This window comes from Canis aureus, chromosome 13 (assembly GCF_053574225.1).
Source record: "Canis aureus isolate CA01 chromosome 13, VMU_Caureus_v.1.0, whole genome shotgun sequence".
In the NCBI taxonomy this organism is placed as follows: Eukaryota; Metazoa; Chordata; class Mammalia; order Carnivora; family Canidae; genus Canis; species Canis aureus.
Genome location: NC_135623.1, coordinates 25,012,641 through 25,033,097, shown reverse-complemented (window position 1 = coordinate 25,033,097; position 20,457 = coordinate 25,012,641). Strand labels below are relative to the sequence as shown.

Genomic DNA, 20,457 nt, shown 5'->3' with positions numbered 1-20,457 from the left:
CTATTTTGCTACTTCTTTAGAGTCAGTTGATAAATCTAAGAAAGAAAAGATCATTGGGAATCACAGAAAATCATGACTAGTACAGAATTTTTTTTTTTAAGGATTTATTTATTTGATGGGATGCCTCGGTGGCTCGGTGATTTGGTGCCTGCCTTCGGCCCAGGGTGTGATCCTAGAGACCCGAGATCAAGTCCCACGTCAGGCTCCCTGCATGGAGCCTGCTTCTCTCTCTCTCTGCCTCTCTTTCTGTATCTCAAATAAATAAATAAATAGATAGATAGATAGATAGATAGATAGATAGATAGAATTTATTTGAGAGAGAGAGAGTGTGTGAGCTGAGGGAAGAGCAAAAGGGGAAAGACTCTCAAACAGACTCCCTGCTGAGCACAGAGCCCATCATGGGGCTCGATCTCATGATCCTGAGATCTCGACCTAAGCCAAAACCAAGAGTCAGATGCTTTACTGACTTGTGCCACCCAGTCACCTCAGTATAGAATTCTTAATGCAGACAGAATTAATGGTGTGCTATTACTGGTATCTGCAGGAGTTTAAATGCTATTATCATTATAGTTTAAAAGTTTGCATACAAATACAGAGTATCGAGATGTTTATTTTTCCTAATTATAAAGGTACATTCCCATGTCAGGTGTTAGGCTTAGATTGGTAAATAGAATCCAGAGACACACATATTAACTGAGTTTGATCCCAGTGTACCAGTCAGAGGCACTAGAATTAATAAGTTCCAGCTTCAGTGTATTTAATCAAAATTTACAGTCAGAACATCCGGGGGTGCCTGGGTGGCTCAGTCACTTAAGTGTCCAACTCTTGATTTCAGTTCAGGTCATGATGTTGGGCTCATGCTGGGCATGGAGCCTGCTTGAGATTTTCTCTCTCTCTCTCCCCCTCTGCCCTTCCCAGCTTGCTTGCGCTTTCTCTCTCTCTAAAAAATAAAAATAAAAATAAAATAAAAAATTTTACAGCCAGAACATCTAGAAGCAACTTAAAATTCAACCATTTGGTTTTTTATCAATGTGAAAAACATTTTATTAAATTTCGTGAGGAGCTACCCACAATCTTTTTGTTGTTTTAGACATTCGAGAGTCTTGACCTGTCCTTAGTTTACCACAGCCAGCTGTGCTAATGAGTAATAGTTTGTAAATGTCAGTATAGTCATGCTGCACTTCACATGGTAAAATCACGTGAACAACCTGCTGTCAGTAAAGTATACAGTGCAAATACTGATTCACTCACTGGCTTACTTAAGCTCCTTATTAACAAAGGTAAGCGTCTGGGAAATGGTTAGATGGAGTAAAGGTACAACAGTCATGGAAAAGAAGCAAAACTCTGATTTCATAGAAGTATCAGTATCAATTCCTTGATTTTAGCTTCAATAACCTTCAAGCAGCTACATGCATTTCCTCCTCCTGTTACCATCTGGCCTCGTCTGACTATGCTTCCTTTGCCCCTCCGGAAGATAGTGAAAAAGCACTTGTAAACTAGGATTCTGTTGACTTCTAGTTTGCTCAAATTCCTTTGTTTTTACTGTCTTCTGCTCCCTCCTAGGGTCACCATGCTGAAACTGTGTTCAATCGGGTTTTGCCAGGGCCTATTGCAACAGACAGCGGCAAGAAGCGGGCCCGTAGGATGCGACCAGACCTTTCAAAGATGATGGCCCTGATGCAGGGCGGAGGCACTGGGTCCCTCTCTCTGCATAATACCTTCCAACACAGCAGTAGTGGCCTGCAGTCTGTGTCTTCCCTGGGCCACAGCAGTGCCACTTCTGCATCTTTGCCTTTTGTGCCGTTTGTGATGGGTGGTGCAGCATCATCCCCTCATGTAGACTCCAGCACCATGCTTCATCACCACCACCACCACCCCCACCCCCACCATCACCACCATCACCATCCAGGCCTGAGAGCCACTGGCTACCCTTCTTCACCAGCCACTACCACCTCTGGTACTGCTTTGAGGTTGCCACCACTGCAACCTGAGGAGGACGAGGACGATGAGGATGAAGATGATGATGATGATTTATCTCAGGGCTATGATAGCTCAGAAAGGGACTTCTCACTCATTGATGATCCTATGATGCCAGCCAACTCAGACTCAAGTGACGATGCTGATGACTGAAGCCCCAGCATGGTCCCCATTGCTTGGGTGGCTGCTGTATTTTCAATTACTCTGGCCCTTGGACTATGGAAAAGTGGGAGGGGCAGGGGGAGATGTGGGGAGACCCAGGACTCCAGGAGGTGAAAAGGAAAAAGAAAACTCATACCTGATTGCTTCCAAATTTGAGAGGATTGGGTGGGCAGGGGGAACTCCTAAAATACTACATGACCACTTCCTCATTTCTGGGGAAGGAAAGGAGACTAGAGCAGCTGATGTGCTCACCCCTCCCTAAACCCCTCCATTAACCACAGACTATGTAGCGCTGGCCCTCGCCTCTGGCAGAGCCTGTTCCTGGCCGAACTGTGGATACAGCTGGAGGGTCAGGAACTGTTCCCTTCCTTCCCCTTGGCATTAATAAATTTAAGTTAATCCTTTTCCACTCTTCCCTTGTTCTATATTTGTTCAAACCCAGTATAAATGTTCATTTTGGGTAATTTCGGTACCACTTTGCTAAAGTGGTTCATGCAGTTACCTTGGGTAGGGCAGACGAGTCACCTGTACTCCGTTAAAGGGTATGTGTCAGTGTAGTCTGTCCAGCTTGCTAAGGTAAAAGCAAGGGAATTATTTAAGTGTAGGCAGATGTTCCAGATTCAAACTCCCAATTTCTTGAGGGAACCACGCACATTCTGTTTGGAATCAACTGAAGTAACGGCGCTTGGGGGAAGCCTGGGAGTGGTCATCGTCCGCGAGAGGAGGAACCTTGTGCCGACCTGGGGGGGCGGGGCGGGGTGGGGTTCTGGGAAGCCCCCGGGGCCACCTGCGGTCCCAGCGCGCAGACGGAGCCTGGGCGTTTTCTTTGCCTTCCTACGGCGAAGTGTTACCGGGAGGGTGGGCTCCTCTCGCCCCGCCGGTGCTCCGTCCCCGCCAGCAGGGATCCCTGCAGCCCTGGAGCAGCACGGGTCTTGCTGCCCCAGCACCGCGGGCTCCCGCGCTTCCCGCTTCGCCTCCGCTCGTCGGCGGGTGGGGCCGTTGCGGCGGCGCGCAGGGGCGGGGCGGGCCGGCCCCCTCCCCCTCCCCCTCCCCCTCCCCCTCCCCCTCCCCCCGCGGCCCGAAGCCCGAGCGCCGGGAAACCGCGGCGGAGCTGAGAGTAAGGGCGGGGTGCTGCGTCACGTGATGACGTCGCCTCGCGTGCGGCTGTTGCTCAGTTGACCAGAAAACCCCGCGAAAATCTAGACTCTTTTTTTGCGTTGCACATTTTGTTGATTTCCCACTGTATTTCTTCCTCGCCTCCCCCCTAACCTCCGGAGAGACAGGATCTTAAAAAAAAAAATTTTTTTTTAATAAATAAATAAGCCCCCGAGCGCCGTCGGGACCCGGAAGCGGAAAGGGCATCTTTGAGGTCGGTACTTCCGGGTCACTGGGAGAGTGCGGGATTCCGGGGCCGAGAGCGGGTGGCGGATCCGGGACCTCGCGTGATTCTCGGAGCCCGAGCAGGAGCGGCGTCCGTGGCTATGGCTGTGACTCTGGACAAAGACGCTTATTACCGGCGAGTGAAGCGGCTGTACAGCAACTGGCGGGTGAGAGCGCGCCCGGAACCCTCCCCAGGGAGCCCCCTTGTGCCATCCCATAATAGCCCCGTTTCTCGGCGCCCTTTTCTCCCCTTTCCGCCGGGAATTCCCGGGTTCGGCGTCGCGCCCCCGGAGCCGCCACAGGACCGGTCGCCGCAAGCCGCCCCCCTGCCCCCCCCACCCGGGCCCGCGGCCGCCCCGTTCGCGCTTCCCGCCCTGCGAGGGGCACAGCCCCGCAACCCGCGGGCGCGCCCCCGCACACCCACGCGCTCGCCCCGCGTCCCGCCACCAACCCGGCCGCGTCCGCGGAGGGGGGACGGCGCGCAGGGCGTGAGTGTGTGTGCGTGTGTCGCTTGCGGGGGGCTTTCGCTGGAGTTCAAAAAAGGGAAAAGCAAGCAAAATAGTAATCACGAGCAACCGTGTGTTGTAGGCCCTGCCGTGGGTCGCACGGAAGCCTGGAGCTGAGAAGCGGGCGGCTCCAGTAGCGCAGAAACGACGCGATGCCTGGAGCCTCCTTAGTTTTCCTCCCGGGAGCGCATCCGGGGCACGTGTCGAGGAGAAGCGCCGCTGCGGCCCCGGGGCCTTGAAGGTCGGCGCTCGAGCCGCTTGCAAAGCGCCCGCGGTTAACGTTTGCTTTTACCGTAGCGATTGATGGGTTCGTGCGTTTGATTGCATCCCGTGGCGCAGGCCGAGCCGCCTGGCCAGAGCCTGGCCTCCGACCTGTGTCATCCAAAACTCAGAAAGACTTTAAAAGCTTAAAGAGACACGTCCTGGCAGAAATGACCAGTTCCGACCGCAAGTCGCCTTCCAGGGCGATCCTCCGCTGACAGCCGAGCCCGTTCACGCTGGTCGGTTCGTTGCCATTCATCCCAAGGGCTCGCCCCGTCTGTTTCATCTTTTGCCGGTAATCGCATTAGGTCACCGAAAATAAAACGGGCTCTCCCGTGGGCATTTTCATGGAAAGATAAGAGAAAGATGAGGGCTTTATGGCCAGATAGATGCCGAACGTGAGTTTTAACTTACAGATTCTGTTATTGGTTAATTTCCGGCGCGTGTCTGGCCTCTCCTATTCACTGTTGACATTTTTAAATTCGAACGTGATCCACGTTAGAAAAACTCTAAAAGGCTACAGCGTCTTTTTTTTGTTTTTTTTTTTTTTTTAAGATTTTACTTGTTTGTTTATTTGAGACTGAGAGGGAGAGGCAGGCTCCATGCAGGGAGCCGGATGTGGGACTCGATCCTGGCACCCCGGGATCACGCCCTGGGCCAAAGGCGGACGCTCAACTGCGGAGCCCTCCGGGCGTCCCGGCTGCAGCGTCTTCTGAAGATTAATAAGTGCAAGGGTGCTACGGTAGTAAATCAGAAGCCCCCTCCCCTGCCCCCAGCCTCTGAAATTGCACACCTTGGATGTGGAGGGTGTTTGTAGTCCCGGTGGTACAGAGTTTATCAAGTCACTCTTCACCTGCTATAGACCATTCACAAAAGCCAAGATGAGCCTGGAGCCCGGTTCCCTTAGGCGGTAGAGAAATGCACAGCAGGAGACTGGGAGGAGCTCCAGGCCTGAAGACTGGCCACAAAAGCTAGTAGCAAGTGTCAATCTTGGCCCTTGTTTTTTGTCTGTTTCTCAAAAATCATTAAAATTTATCCTGGCCCTCCTACTTATTATGTTAGAATGTTAGAAATCTCTTTATTATTATTTATTAAGGACCAGCTTAATACTGCAGAAAATTTCAAATCACCCTTCCACAACCCATTCTACCTTTCCCCCACCGAAATTCTTGATAAAGAGCTTTTCAAGTGAAGACACGGACTCTTTTTTCTTCTGTATAAAACTTTATCAAATAAAGGCAAAGAACTGTGTGCATCTTGGTGTAAAACGCTTGCCCACGGCTGTGGAAAGTGTCTGCCCAGGCTCCTTTCACTGTCCAGGTCCTGAAAGACTTGCTCATGAACTGTCTCTTCACAAAGCAAGTCCACCACTTGCTTGGCTTACCATTCTGAGGGTCAAAAACTTTCTCACAAAGACTCAGTCCAGTCTCTTGTCTCAGCTGCTGTAAGTAGGCCCTCATCACCTCATCTTCCTGTTTGTTTGCAGGTTTGGCATAAATTGCATTAAGTGGAAAACCAGGCTCTCCAGGAATGGGGAAATTAGTGATTCCCAGTGTATACATTTCTTTTTCACCTTGGCTTTTGGAATTACACTTTTGGAGTTTCTTGAGACACTCAGAAATGTAGAGTGTTATATATATCAAGGTTCTATCGGCTTCATTCTTAATCTCATAGTTTTTGAAGAAGACATTGGCCTTGAAGTAATAAATGGCTTCATCCACAATATCTGTATCTTTTGCTAAACAGGACCCAAGAGGGGGGTGGAGGCAGACTTTGAAGAGGTATATTGGATGTTATTGCTGTTATATGAAGTTACGAGCCAAGTCCATACAAAACGTACTCACTAGCAAAACTTGTGGCTCATTATTACCAAAATCTTATTTGAATAAACCTTCTGCTTTCTTGTAACTGTCAGTTTGAAGAACTATGCCCCGAACCCACCTGTAGAATTCCTCTCTGCTTGCGCAGCCTTTCCCGGTTACAGGACTTCCATTCTCCTCTGCTTAAGCAGAGATCTTGGTAGTCTGGCGTGAATTCTGTTTGCTTATTCTCTTGGCTGTAGCGGAAAGATAATGAAATACATAATAGGTGTATACTATACTCATTTTTTGCACTTTTTCCTTTTTTAATGAAACTAGCATCGAGATAAGAGACAAACTTGCTGTATGAGTCCCAAGCTTTGTGTGGTCAACACTCCTCTTCAGAGAAATAGCCACTATGGCAAAGATTCACAAACTAGGAAATTAGTTGGTGCCACTAACTTTTTAGTTTAGAGAACCTTCAAACGTAGAGTTTTCAGAGTTGGTAGCTCCAACTCTCTTCAGCCACAGAGTAGTAGAGAACTGAAAAACTACTAACTTTAAATTGTTTTGTTTTTAAGAACAGGAGTTAATGTGGCTCCTAATCTCCCTTATCTGCACATTGAGTCTGGGTTAGATACATATTATGAGGTTACTGCGAGTAAAATATTTCCGTTTTTTTTTTTTTAAGACTTTATTTATTTGAGAGAGAGCACGTGCATGTGGGAACAGGGAGAGGGAGAGAATCTCAGACTCCACGCCTAGTGTGGAGCCCGCTGCCTAGTTTGATCTCACAACCCTGAGATCATGACCTGAGCCGAAATCGAGTCAGATGCTTAACCAACTGAGCCACTCAGGGGTCCCAGTAAGATATTATTTCTTAATTACAACTTTTATAACTTACACCCTAAAAATAGTTGTAGCGTCACATACTGATGTTTGGAAATTTCTAGAACATCAATGAGAAACAGTGTCATTTGAGAGATGAGAAAAAAGGCTGAGTCAAAAATAAGGAAATCTACGTAGTGACTAGAACTTACACTGTTGTATGGCTGTGCTTGGATGTTTGAGTCTGGTCCAGATCTGCCTCTTATTTTTTTACATTAGAACTGCTGCAGGCAGAAAGAGTTTGCAGCCCCTATTTCTGTGTTAGTAAACTCCAGGTGGTAGTGATGGGTCATGAGACGGGGCTGTGGGCTGCTCCTGTGGCCTCTTAACTGGGTCCTTATTCAAAGCTCCCAGCCTCTTGAGCATTGTGATCCTTTTTAACCAGATATTATGATTAGTATGTATGGGGTATGAGGTGAAGGAGGTTAGTCAGCGTTGTGCAGTCCCAGCGTTTCGAAAACCAAGGGAAATGATATCCAGGCAAACCTGTAGCCCATTTGAGACCTAACTCTTAGGACATCCTGCTGTAAGTGAACCTTGACTTCAATCATCTGTCTTTTATCCCAAAAGAAGTCCGTAAAATGTCAGAATGTGCAGCTATTTTCAAAAGAAATGCTGATCCGATGCATTCGTTCACTTGTGTATGGCACCGGTCCAGACTGAAGTGGTCGGTGGCTCTAACCCTAAACAGAAATTTTGTGCCTGTTGAGAAAACTATATGCCATAGTGTCTGTGCTTCTCTCCGTTGCCACTTGCTGGCTCTGCTGATTTTCATCACGGACAAGTTTCTTGTTCTGGGTTGCTCTCCAAAACCAGGCAGTTACCTTCTATGGCTTAAGAAGGTTCGTTAAGATACAGGCAATTCCCACGCTGCTTTCAGCAAGATAATGGGTTCCTTCTACCCATCCCATTTTTCATGGCTCTTTTATTTTGAGGGAGATAGAAAAAGGCGTAAGTGGTGCATAGGTCTCTTGACTTCAAGAAAGAGGAGAGCTGGATGGAAATAAACCTCTGGTTGGGGTTTGTTTATTCTTGCCTGTTCAACTTTTATAGTCTACTCTACTTACCCACTTTCTTAGATTTATTTTTTATCCCTGTTACCAAGTGTGGTGCCCGGCAAGTAGTAGGCACACAGTGAACAGTGGAGACAGTTTTTGAGCTTTGATGTATCCCTTTCTTGGTCTCAAGAGACTTCTGTCCAGGCTACATATAGGTGGCTGTAAGTCCTTTTCCTGGAACTGTTCACCTGTTGTTCCTATGTAATTATTCTCCAGGTTGCCTTGGTTGGATGATGAATTATATCTTAGCTATAACAAGGGACTTCAGAAATGTTTCAAAGAAGTTAGTTCCTATGCTGCAGTATTTCCCCAACTTTTATCATTCTGATGTCACCTTCACAATTTTTCCTCTTTCCTCGTTAACTATATGTACCTTGCACTTTATTTTATTTTTTTTAAGATTTTATTTATTTATTTGAGAGAGAGAGCACAAGCAGGGGAGGGGCCGAGGCAGAAGCAGACTACTCGTTGAACAGGGAGCCTAAACCTGGGGCTCCGTCGCCTCCATCGCCTCCATCCCAGGATCTCAGGATCTCAGGATCATGACCTGAGCCAAAGGCCGGCGCTTAACTGACTGCACCGCCCAGGTGCCGCTGTACCTTGTACTTTAAAAATTGCTTTTAATCAAGTAATACATACACAATGGGGCGCCTGGGCAGCTCAGTCAGTTAAGCATCCTACTCTTGATTTTGGCTCAGGTCTTGATCTCAGGCTCATGAGTTCAATCTCCACTCCCAGCATGGAGCTTACTTAAAGAAAAAAAAAAAAGTAATACAAGTATAGGTTTTTAAAAACCAGTCACCTGCCCCAGAAGCGATGGCTTTTAGTTCTTCTGTTTCATGTTTTGAAATACTGTCTATATACTGTTACTTCTTGGGTTGTCAGTTTTAGATATTAACTGTTGTTTTGGTAGTTTTAGATTTAAATTTGACTTTTCTGTAGCACCACACTTGTTTTCACTTCCCTACCTCCTAATACTTTCTAAATCTCTTCCTCACACATAATTATGAAGAGCTTCCAACATACAGAAAAGTGAAAGAATTTTATAGTGAACACCTTGTGTACCCACCACCTCGATTAAGTTAACATGTTATTATGCTTGCTTTATCACATCCATCCCTCTTGATAAATGTTTTTCACAATTTTTGTTAAAATCAGTCGTCCATTTACATTTTTATGCTCATGTAGATGAAGTAATAGAATACAGTTACCTTTCCTTTTCTACACAGTTTTTCATTTTTCCTAACTCTAGTGACTGCCTAAATTTTCCTTTTTTTTTTAAATATCCCTAACCCTAACTTTTTCCTGCAGTTCTGTCATAATCTTTTTTTTTTTTTTTTAAAGATTTTATTTATTCATGAGAGACACAAAGAGAGAGAGGCAGAGACACAGGCAGAGGGAGCAGCAGGCTCCATGCAGGGAGCCCGATGCAGGACTCGATCCCGGGTCTCCAGGATCAGGCCCTGGGCTGAAGGTGTCGCTAAACAGTTGAGCCACTAGGCTGCCCATGTTCTGTCATAATCTTATCAATCTTTCCTTTTAAAATACTCACACTTGTCAGATATTTTATTAATTCTGTTTGCTTTTTTTTTAACCACCAACACCATCCACCACCACCCCCAGCCTTAGTACATTATATTGTTCTATCTGTGCAGGTTGTTCTCCAAGCCCCTTGAACTCGGGACTTTCCAATGTTGGGTCCTCTGTGTCCTACAACCCTTGTCTTGATTTGTTTTTTTCTGTGTTAGAGCATTTCCTCCAAGAGCTTCCTAAGAAAGGTTATAGAGAATATATTTTCCAGAGCTGTTGTGTGCCTCACTCTATCTTCACTTTTGGTTGGTAATATAGCTCAGTGGGAATAAAATTCAAGGTTGAAAAATCTCTCAGAATTCACCTCAGAATTGCAAAGCTACTGTTTTTCAGTCTTGAGACTTTCAGTATTACTTTTCAGAAGACGGATGGGTCTCTTTCCTGATGGCGTATATATGGTCTGCTCTCTCAGAAACATTTAGAATCATCTCTTATCCCTTGGGTTTTGAAATTTCACTGCCTTGGTAGGAGTCTTTTTTTTTTTTTTTTCTCCTCCTTTTATTGAGTTGAGAAGTCAGGGGCCCATTTAGTCTCAGGACTCGGTGATAGAAGCATTCGTTGGTTACTTTTTTCCCTCCATTTCCTTAGTGGTCTCTTTTGTTTTCCCCTGAAATTCCTATTCAGGAGGTTTAGATCTCTTGGCTTAAGTTTGGTGATTATCTTTGTTGGTTTATTTCTTTCTCTTTTTCCAGTATTGTTTCTTAACTTTATTTTCCCACTTTTTATTGAATTTTCAAAAAATTTTAGGTATTTTAAAGTTCACTCTTGTCCTCTATTTTGTTGTTTCATTGATGTGCTATATTTATTATTTTATAGGAGATGTTTTTATTTTTATCTTCTCTCCTCTGTCTTGTCTGTTTCCTCTGGGTTTCCTTGCTTTCTTTCTTAAATATTGACAGCTTCACAAAAACCAAAATAAGGCTTGGCTACCCATCCGTATTAATAATAAGATAAGAAACTGGCAGCTGTGCGTGAATGGGGCCTCTCAACTAGTTCGGTTTAACTGTAGAGTGAATAGGCTCACTCACTCCGTGACGGACCCCCAGATGTCAGCATCTCAAGTGTTCTCTCTGAACTCAGGATGTGCAAAGAAAAACTCTCTCCATTCTTTTCTTTGGGATAGTCATTTCCTATTATGGTCATTCAAAGTACAGACTTTCATTTAATTTTCTAAAAATTACTTGCCTTCTGCTAGGCCTAATATTTGAGTCTACAGCCTTTTTGAGCCCTTTTTTTTTTTTTCAGAGAATAAAGTCTTTATGCATAGAGATTAGGTGTTGTGTCAGGGCTTCCAAGAACTGCGTGGGGTGGGGGTAGGGGGGTCCCTCTCTTAAGCTTACTGACCAGACCTCTTGTTTTTAGTCCCGAACTCCTTCAAGTACAATGTGTACCCCATTCCCTTTCCGTGCTACTTGGTGCCTCCTAAGTTCAGTGTTTGAGGTATGCATATCTACTGATACCTTACCAGTGAGAATGCTTGTCAGGCATTCTTGGGGTGTAACTACCACAGCTCTGCTTAGTCATTTTCCCACTCTTTGTCCTCTTCATCTTCCAAAAAACTGTTGAACTCTTTAAACCTAAATATATTCAGAAATGATACTTTACATCACTATGAATGGAAAATTGTGTCACTCTCCAAAAATAAAAAGTAGCTGTTAAAAAAAATAAAGATAGGGATCCCTAGGTGGCGCAGTGGTTTGGCGCCTGCCTTTGGCCCGGAGCGTGATCCTGGAGACCCGGGGTTGAATCCCACGTCGGGCTCCCTGCATGGAGCCTGCTTCTCCCTCTGCCTGTGTCTCTGCCTCTCTGTCTCTCTCTGTGTGACTATCATGAATAAATAAATAAAATCTTTTAAAAAATAAAAATAAATAAAAAATAAAAAGATAATGTAATCATAGCAGCGTTATTAAATTGTAGCAAGTGTTAAGGACTAGCATTAAACATATACAATCTTCTTTAAAATTCTATTTATGTTTTTATTTTAATTCCAGTATAGTTAACATACAGTGTTATATTAATTTCAGGTGTACAGTATAGTGATTCAGTAATTTCAGGTGTACAGTATAGTGATTCAGCAATTCTGTGTTACTCCATTTTCTTCATAAGTGTACTCTTCATCCCATCACTTGTTTTACCAAACCCCACCCACCCACCCACATCCCTTCTGGTGACCTCTATAGTTAAGAATCTGTATCTGTGTTTGTCTCTTTTTTCCTTTACTTGTTTGTTTTGTTTCTTACATTCCACATTGGAGTGAAATCATGTGGTATTTGTCTTTCTCTGACTTATTTCACTTAGCATTATATTATCTAGCTCTGTCCATGTCATTGCAAATGGTAAGATTTCATTCTTTTTCATAGCTGTGTATGTATATATATCTCCTGCATCTTCTTTATTCATTCATCTATCTATGGACCCTTGGTGGCTTCCCTAATTTGGTTATTGTAAATAATGCTGCAATAAACATAGGGGTACATATATCCTTTCAAATGGTGTTTTCATATTTTGGGGGGTTAAAAACCCAGTAGCATGATGACTGATCGTAGGATATTTCTGCTTTTAACTTTTTGAGGAACTCCCTACTGTTGTCCACAGTGGCTGCACCAGTTTGCATCCCCACCAGTAGTGTACAAGTGTTCCTTTTTCTCCACATCCGCCAACACTTGTTTCTTGTATTTTTTATTTTAGTCATTCTGACAGGTGTGAGGTGGTATCTCATGATTTCGGTTTGCATTTCCATGATGATCAGTGATGTTGAGCATCTTTTTTTTTTTTTTTTAAACACTTCTCTTCCTTTTATTTTTTTATTTTTTAATTTATTTATGGTAGTCACAGAGAGAGAGAGAGAGGCAGAGACATAGGCAGAGGGAGAAGCAGGCTCCATGCACCGGAAGCCCGACGTGGGATTCGATCCCAGGTCTCCAGGATCGCGCCCTGGGCCAAAGGCAGGCACTAAACCGCTGCGCCACCCAGGGATCCCTGAGCATCTTTTTATATGTCTGGTGCCCATCTGTATGTCTCCTTTAGAGAAATGTCAGTTCATGTCTTCTGCCATTTTTAATTAGATTATTTTTTATGTGTTGAGTTTGGATACTAACCCTACCTATATCAGATATGTCATTTGTAAATATCTTTTTCAACAGATAGTCTTGATATGATCGAGTGGATTTAAAAAGAAAAATCTAACTTTTTTTGCTCTGTAATTGAATATTTAGAGCCACATCTGGATCATCTAAAATCATCTCCTATATGGGTTGTACACACACTTTCAGAAAGTCTGTTGTACTGTACATATTCTGTGCCAATAATGCAATCAACAGCTAATCTTTGACACCAGTAACTGTAGTGGTGTGGTATGTAGTGAATTTTTAACAAATAGCCTTTTGGTCTGTAATAATAATGATGACAAATACATAGTAATTACTGTGAGCTACACACTGTTCAGAGCCCTTTATATACATTAGCTCATTTAATTCTTGCAGCATTGTTTATGATTGAAGAGAGTGGAGCATATCAATGTTAAATCACAGTGAGTGGTGAGATCAACGATTCAAACCCAGGCAGTCTGTTTACAGAGTGACCCCTTACCAGGAGACATTGGTGCCTCTCTAAATACAGAAGACAGACCTTGATACATATTGCTTGCAGTTGCTGAAGAAATTTCTGTTAATTTTAAGAAGTCACCAATGCTAACATCTTACCTGAAAAGTTTGTCAAAAGACTCATAGGTAAAAATCAGAAACCTTCCAAGGGATTCGTTTTTATCTTTAGGATCCTAATGAAATCCTCATCTGATTTGTTAACTGAAAAAGAGAGAGATGGTAGGAAAAGTAAAACTTTTATCTGATACTCTGTAAGAACTGTATGCTAATGGGAAGTATGTATTTTACATTTAATATCTGTATTTTAATTAGGCTTTCAGCACTTTTTAAAAAGTCTAAATGATCATGAGTGTGAGGACTGCTTCCATCCTTTGTGTGGGAGTTCTACTGTGCTGGGTCGGGACTGGGGTTTTGAATGTGGTGATGCGTAGTGTACATCAGGTTGTATCGTGAGGATTACAAATAATAAACGCAAGGAACGTAAAAAGGGGGGCTGCTCAGTAAATACTGTTATTCCCTCTGAAACACCCATTTCAGCAAGACTTGGATGTCAGGTGGACCAAACAGACTGGAAGGCGGCAGAATTTGGAGACAGAAAGAGTTTGGTGAACGTTGAAAATCTGCACAGCAGGGGCCACTGCTGCAGATGGCCCATCTAGGAAGGGGGCACTGAGCTCACAAGTCCAGATTTGACAGGCTCGCGTCTGAGTTCTGCAGATCAGCCCAAGCAGAAGAGAGCATGTGGGGATCTGGGGCCATTTAAGCAGCACAGAGGTGAGCCCCAGCTCCCTCCAGGAGCCAGGCTGGCGCTGGGCGTTGGGGGTGGGCTGGCCCTGGGACAAGGTGCTGGTGGCCTTGTAGTATTTTTCTTTTTCCTTTATTCAACCAGTTCACTCCACTCTTATATTTTAAAACAAAGCCCCGGCAGCCCCGGTGGCGCAGCGGTTTAGCGCCGCCTGCAGCCCAGGGTGTGATCCTGGAGACCCTTGGATGAGTCCCACTTCGTGCTCTCTGCGTGGAGCCTGCTTCTCCCTCTGCCTGTGTCTCTGCCTCTCTGTGTGTGTGTGTCTCTATGAATAAATAAATAAAATCTTTAAAAAAATAAAAAATAAAAAAAAACAAAGCCCAACATAATTTAATCTGAAAATATATTTTATATATAACACGTAATAGAAATATTTTACATTATTATATATTACGTTACTTCAGGTAACTTAGGCAAGTTTTATAAACAAATAACTAAAAATCTTCCATAGTTTCAGTTGTGATCTGTACAAGGTGTTTGTACTCATGTGGTTTGAAAATACAAAATGACATCTCAGATTTTGCTGTCCAAAATATTTGGTTTTATTGTAATCCTTTTCACTGAATCACATTTTAAGAAAATATTTTTCTAAATTCATGGTCTTTAAATATCTAAAATTCTCCTGTTAATACATTTCTCAAATTAAAAAAAAAAAATTTTTTTTAATTAAAATAAAAGGGGGATCCCTGGGTGGCGCAGCGGTTTGGCGCCTGCCTTTGGCCCAGGGTGTGATCCTGGAGACCCGGGATCGAATCCCACATCGGGCTCCCAGTTCATGGAGCCTGCTTCTCCCTCTGCCTCTCTGTGTGTGTGTGTGTGACTATCATAAATAAATTAAAAAAAAAATACATTTCTTTCCTGGGTTAGAGCCCACTGGTTCTTGTGAAGAATCAATCAAGAACTTTCTGTGAAATGGTCAGAGCCGCTGGGTTCCAAGAGAAATTAGGATTCACCCTCGCATCTTTGTGATTGGCATTAGAAAACTAGGCATTTTATACACAATAAAATCCATAGGATAGTTGAGTTTGTTTCTGCATCTGCATGAAAAAACTGAATATGTGGGCCTTTTTTTCCTCATTCTCTTTTCTTTTCCCTCCCTTCCTTCCTTCCTTCCTTCTATCCATTTGAGGGAAGGAGAGAGAGAGAGAGAGTGCGAGTTATGAGTTTACCTGTGTGCACATGCAGGAGCCCAGGCAGGAGGAGGGACAGAGGGAGAAGCCAACTCCCCACTAGGCTCACTCCCAGGACCTCAGGATCTTGACCTGAGTTGAAGGCAGATGCTCAACCAACTGAGACACCCAGGCACCCCCTCTCTCCATATTTTCAATCTGACTGAGATCCCTTTGGATGATTTTCCCATGTTACTAGTGATTAAGTTACATGATTATACTCTTTGTATACTTTTAAGAAATGTATCACTATGTATTTTGAATTCTTATACGTGTTGATACCTTTTTCCTTGTTGAAAATTTTTGACTGGAGTAAGACTTCAAGTATCAAAAAATACTAAAATGGACTTTCTAATTAATTTCAGTGGCATTTTTTGCAAACACATACTGTAATCCCAGTGGGGCGGGGGGGGGGGAGATTATATTGATCTGTATCTAGAACGTGTAAGCATTAAATATAGGCAAGTGCCTGTTGTTAATTTTTGGAGATTCAAGGTAGCGGTACTAGTATTGCCACAAAATCCATGTTTACTGAAAAATTGGAGCATATGTAGGAAAAAATGGGATCAGTGGACCGTTGATCTGTTGGTTTGTATCTAGAACATGTAAGCATTAAATATAGGCAAGTGCCTATTGCAAATTTTGGGGAGATTCAAGGTGTAGTGGTACTAGTATTGCCACAAAATCCATGTTTACTGAAAAACTGAAGCAAATGTAGCAAAAATCGGAAGAGGACAGAATGTTGAATGCCAAAATTACTTTATTACTGCTATGTCATAGGAATCCTATAATACAGTGGTTCTCAAGCTCTGATAGCAGGACCCCAAAGAGCCTTTCTTTGTATTGGTTGCATCAAGTATACAGAGAAAATCTGGCCTCACACATACATCAAGCTGGAAGCGGGGAGGATATTTTAATAACCTTTTTAGATAATTATGACTATTCTTTGATACATTAAAACTTGAGAAGTGGTAATGTTTTATTTTTTAAAGATTTTATTTACTTGAGAGAGAGTATGCACATGCACAGGCAAGGAGAGGGAGGGAGGCAGAGGGAGAGGGAATCCTCAAGCCAACCCCCTGCTGAGTGAGGAGCCTGACACTTGGGGCTCAATCCCAGGATCCCAGGATCATGACCTGAGCCAAAGACATGCCCAACAACAACTAAGCCACCCAGGTGCCCCAGAGTGGTAATCTTTTAAAAGTTAGTTGTAATGTGGAATTTGAAACCACAACCTTCTACTTTTTATACTCCAGTTACTGTACCTTTGATCCTTTACCTGTGGATGAGTTTGTAATATCATGCATTGGTTCTCTCAGTTGTGCAGATGTTCTAAATGTTAAACATTCCATTATATGATATCAAAGAATCGTGTATGTTAATATCACCACTAACAGGGAAACTAAGTTCACAGTGGTGAATCAGTTATTTCAGAATTCTAATTTTTGCTTAAAAACTTAAATTTTATCAACTACATAAGACATCATTTTCCTTGAAGTAACAGACTCACTTCATTTTCAAGTAAATGTATGCTAGATACCCAGGTCGGCCTAAATGGCTTCTTCAACTTGTTATTCAAATGATTGTAAAGTTTTCCTTAAGACAACCATCATACTTCAGTTTGCACACAGAAGTGCTTTGTGTATACTTCCCATTTCTTTACACAGAATATTGAAAATACATCCTCAAGGTTTGGGATTTCTTACTATAATCATTTTTGCTGCATCAAGGACATTCTTAGAGAAGCTGCTCGTATCCATCCCCCCCACCCCCCTTCCATGAGAGTGCAGTAGTAAAGAATTACTTGGGTGCCACTGCCTTGATTCATGCAAAGGCACTGGCCATTTTTAACTACCATTGTTTTTGCATAATCACTGAGAACTAATTATAAAACTTTACCAACTTGAAAGAAAACATTTTCTCACTGACAATCAGTAAGGAAATGCATGGTTTCTACATAGCAATTTCTTAGTTATATATTTTGTTGTGGTAGAGAAATTCAATAGAAACCTCAATTGGGGGGATCCCTTGGTGGCTCAGCGTTTTAGCGCCTGCCTTCGGCCCAGGGTGTGATCCTGGAGTCCAGGGATCGAGTCCCGCATCAGGCTCCCTGTGTGGACCCTGCTTCTCCCTCTGCCTGTGTCTCTGCTTCTCTCTCTCTCTATCTCTCTCTCTGTGTGTCTCTCATGAATAAATAAAGTCTTAAAAAGGAAAAAGAAACCTCAATTGGTATTATATTTGGATTCTTACTGGCAACCAGAAGCCTTGACAGGTGAAGAATCTTATGTATGTGTTTTTCTCGACTTTGTGGGGGAAGTTAAAGATGTGACCTTCTAGCCCATAATTACCAGTCGTGATCTTATTGAGCTATTCAAGGGTAGCTCATGGTTGAAGGACTCCTACTTCTCAATTTCAAAACTGATAACAAAGCTCCAATAACCAAAATGACGTGCTATTAGTATAAAGGTAGACACATAGATAATGTAATAGAATTGAGAATCCAGAAATAAACCTTTACATTTGTATCATTTGTTTTTTGTTTTATTTAGATTTATGTGTTTATTTGAGAGAAAGTGCATGCAAGTGAGGGGAGAAGAGGGAGAGAGAAAGAACTCCCCGCTGAACTCGGAGACTGAGGCAGGTCTTGATCTCATGACCCTGAGATCCTGATCTAAGCTGAAACCAAGAGTCATACACTTAAACCAGCTGAGCCACCTAGGCCCCCCAGGACAGTTCAATAAAGGAAAGAACGGTCTTTTCAAACTGGATATCCTTATTCAAAAAAAGGAAGTTAGGACCTTTCTGTACACCATTCACAAAAACTAACTCAAAATCAATAATTAGATCTAAATATTAGAGCTAAAACTAAACTGCTGTAGAAATAACAGGTAAATCTTTGTCTCTGGATTAGACAAAGGCTTCTTAGGTATGAGATGAAAGCACAAGAAAATAATTTGGACTCAATTTTTATTTCTTAGGACAACATCATTATGAAAGTGAAAGAATCCACTGAAAGGTGAAAAATTTTCAAGTCCTATCTGATAAGAGACTTGTAACTGGAATATAAAAGGAACTCTTACAATTAATAAAGCAATAATTCAGTTATAGAATGGGCAAAGGATCTGAATAGGCCCTTAAAGGTATACAGATAGCCTATAGTCATGTGAAAAGGTGCTTGGCATCATTAGCGGTCAGGGAAATGCAAATCAAAACTACAGTGAGATAGTACATCACACCCAATGGATGGCTCTAATAAAAAAAGTCAAGTGTTGGTCAGAATATGGAGAATTTGGAACCCTAATAGCTTGCTGTTGAGAATATAAAATGATGTAGTCACTTTGGAAAACAGTCTGGTTAAATTGTTATCTTCAAAAAGTCAAACATAGAATTAAATTAAACATATGACCTAGCAGTTCTTCACTTAGGTATATACTCAAGTATGTCTACACAAAAACTTACATGAGTGTTTATAGCACCATTCATAGTAGCCAAAAAATGGCAACAACCCAAATGTCCAGCAGTTGATGAATAGATACAATGTGGTAGATCCATACAGTGGATTGTTATTCAGTGACAGAGAGGACAAAGTACTGACACATGCCACAGCATGGGTGAGCCTTGAAAGCATGTTAAGTAAAAGCCAGACAAAGGCCATTTATATGAAATGTCCAGAATAGATAGACAAATCCGTAGAGACAAATTAGATTAATGGTTGCCTATGGCTGGGAGGAGATGTAGAGTGATCGCTCACGGGTTTCATTTTGGGAGATGAAAATGTTCTAAAATTAGATTGTGGTGGTTACATAACTCTGAATACACTAAAACCATTGAATTGTACACTTTAAATGGATGAATTGTGTGTGCATTCTCTCTCAGGAAAGCTGTTTAACAAATAGAGTAACTAATGACTGTGAGGCTGCCAAGGAAACGTGTACCTTAAAGTTGGAATTTTTATTAGGAAAAAATATATATATATACCCTGGGTAAATACTGAACTCTGCATTCCAGTTTTTCTAGGATAAAAAGAAAATGACCAAATTACCCACTCTTTACTTTTCAGAAAGGAGAAGATGAATATGCCAACGTTGATGCCATTGTTGTATCAGTGGGTGTTGATGAAGAAATTGTTTATGCCAAATCAACTGCCTTACAGGTAAGAGGTTTATGGCAGTCTCAGCCCTGAGAGTCATTGAATCATCACCTGCACTGTTCAGTGTGGTAGTCACTAGCCACATTAAAACTGTAATTCCTCAAAAAAAAAATGTAATTTCTCAAGCCCAAGTCTCGAGTACTTGGTACTGGCTACCATGTTAGAGCAGGTAGAGAGTATTCCATTCTCACTAAAAGTTCAGTGGACCAAAAAAAAGAAAAAAGGAAGATTTAAAAACTTAAACACATCCTTATATAAAAAGAAACAACTATATTTCAACTAAAAAAAGGAACATAAAAGTTTACTGGAGAGTGCTGATTTAGAACATAAGGACAGAGAAGTCTGTATAGTTTCCTATTTTTAAAAATTGTATTAGAGCTTGGGCATGAGTGGGGGGGAGGGGCAGAGGGAGAAAGAAGCAGACTTCCCTCCGAGTGTGGGACAGGACGCATGGCCTGATCCCTGGACCCCAAGATCATGATTTAGCCTAACCGAGTGACCCAGGCGCCTCAGTTAGTCTTCAGGGGCGCAGCATTTTTGAGGTCTCTGCTAAAAATAGAGTCTAGCCCATGGTGCAGAATTTGCTAGAGCTCTAGCCATTACATCTACAATCTAAACAAAGAATGGAAAACGGGAAAAAATGGAGACTTTCTTCTCTTTATAAGGAAACTTGCTTAAAGTCCCACTTCTACTTATAACATATTGGCCAGAACTTAATGGTCATACTTAGCTGTGACCAAAGAGGAGAAATAGTCTTAATGCTGAGTAACTGTGCCCAGCTGACAATCCCATCTTTCTGAGGAAGCAGAAATGAATAATTGGTAGGCAACTAGTAGTCTTTGGGGTAGGTAGAATGTGCAATTGCCTGATGTGCTACTGTCCCTGGTTTTATGCATTTCTGTCCTACTAAACCATATAGTTCCTATAAACATGAAACATCCAGATGAATTGATGGTCTTTATTATGGAATATTTCAAACATCAAAGTAGATAAAAGACTATATTGAACTCCCATGTACCCATTATCCATTGCCAGCTCTTAGCCAGTTTCATTTTATTTGTATCCACATATACATTTTTTCCCCTAAGATTTTATTTATTTATTCACGAG

The 20,457-nt window shown here is 42.6% G+C and overlaps 3 protein-coding genes and 1 long non-coding RNA gene across 21 annotated transcripts in view; 2 read left to right on the top strand and 2 right to left on the bottom strand.

Moving 5' to 3' along the window:
* Positions 1-2,544, top strand: part of CHD8 (chromodomain helicase DNA binding protein 8) — a 61,080-nt gene extending 58,536 nt beyond the window's left edge. For all 10 annotated transcript variants that reach the window (XM_077845528.1, XM_077845527.1, XM_077845526.1 and 7 more), the window contains one exon: positions 1,564-2,544. In XM_077845528.1, the coding sequence (XP_077701654.1) occupies positions 1,564-2,130 (567 nt within the window). In that variant the 3' untranslated portion in view covers positions 2,131-2,544. The remainder of the gene's footprint in view (positions 1-1,563) is intronic.
* LOC144282194 (uncharacterized) overlaps positions 1-2,891 on the bottom strand; it is a 46,604-nt gene extending 43,713 nt beyond the window's left edge. For 3 of the 7 annotated variants that reach the window (XR_013350533.1, XR_013350530.1, XR_013350531.1), the window contains exon 1: positions 2,642-2,891. This is a non-coding gene — a long non-coding RNA (uncharacterized LOC144282194). The remainder of the gene's footprint in view (positions 1-2,641) is intronic. The other 4 variants (XR_013350532.1, XR_013350529.1, XR_013350528.1 and 1 more) reach the window with 3 other exon arrangements.
* Positions 2,892-3,505: 614 nt separating this feature from the next.
* Positions 3,506-20,457, top strand: part of SUPT16H (SPT16 homolog, facilitates chromatin remodeling subunit) — a 42,086-nt gene continuing 25,134 nt past the window's right edge. The window contains exons 1-2 of the mRNA XM_077845511.1: positions 3,506-3,686; positions 19,258-19,350. Of these exons, the coding sequence (XP_077701637.1) occupies positions 3,621-3,686; positions 19,258-19,350 (159 nt within the window). The 5' untranslated portion in view covers positions 3,506-3,620. The remainder of the gene's footprint in view (positions 3,687-19,257; positions 19,351-20,457) is intronic.
* The window catches only part of LOC144282188 (X-linked retinitis pigmentosa GTPase regulator-interacting protein 1-like), a 78,553-nt gene continuing 63,846 nt past the window's right edge, over positions 5,751-20,457 (bottom strand). Inside the window, exons 14-16 of one of the 3 annotated variants that reach the window (XR_013350521.1) lie at positions 13,323-13,424; positions 11,087-11,198; positions 5,751-6,342 (exon numbers count right to left, since the gene is read on the bottom strand). The gene's annotated coding sequence lies outside the window, so the exon portion shown is untranslated. The remainder of the gene's footprint in view (positions 6,343-11,086; positions 11,199-13,322; positions 13,425-20,457) is intronic. The other 2 variants (XR_013350522.1, XR_013350524.1) reach the window with 2 other exon arrangements.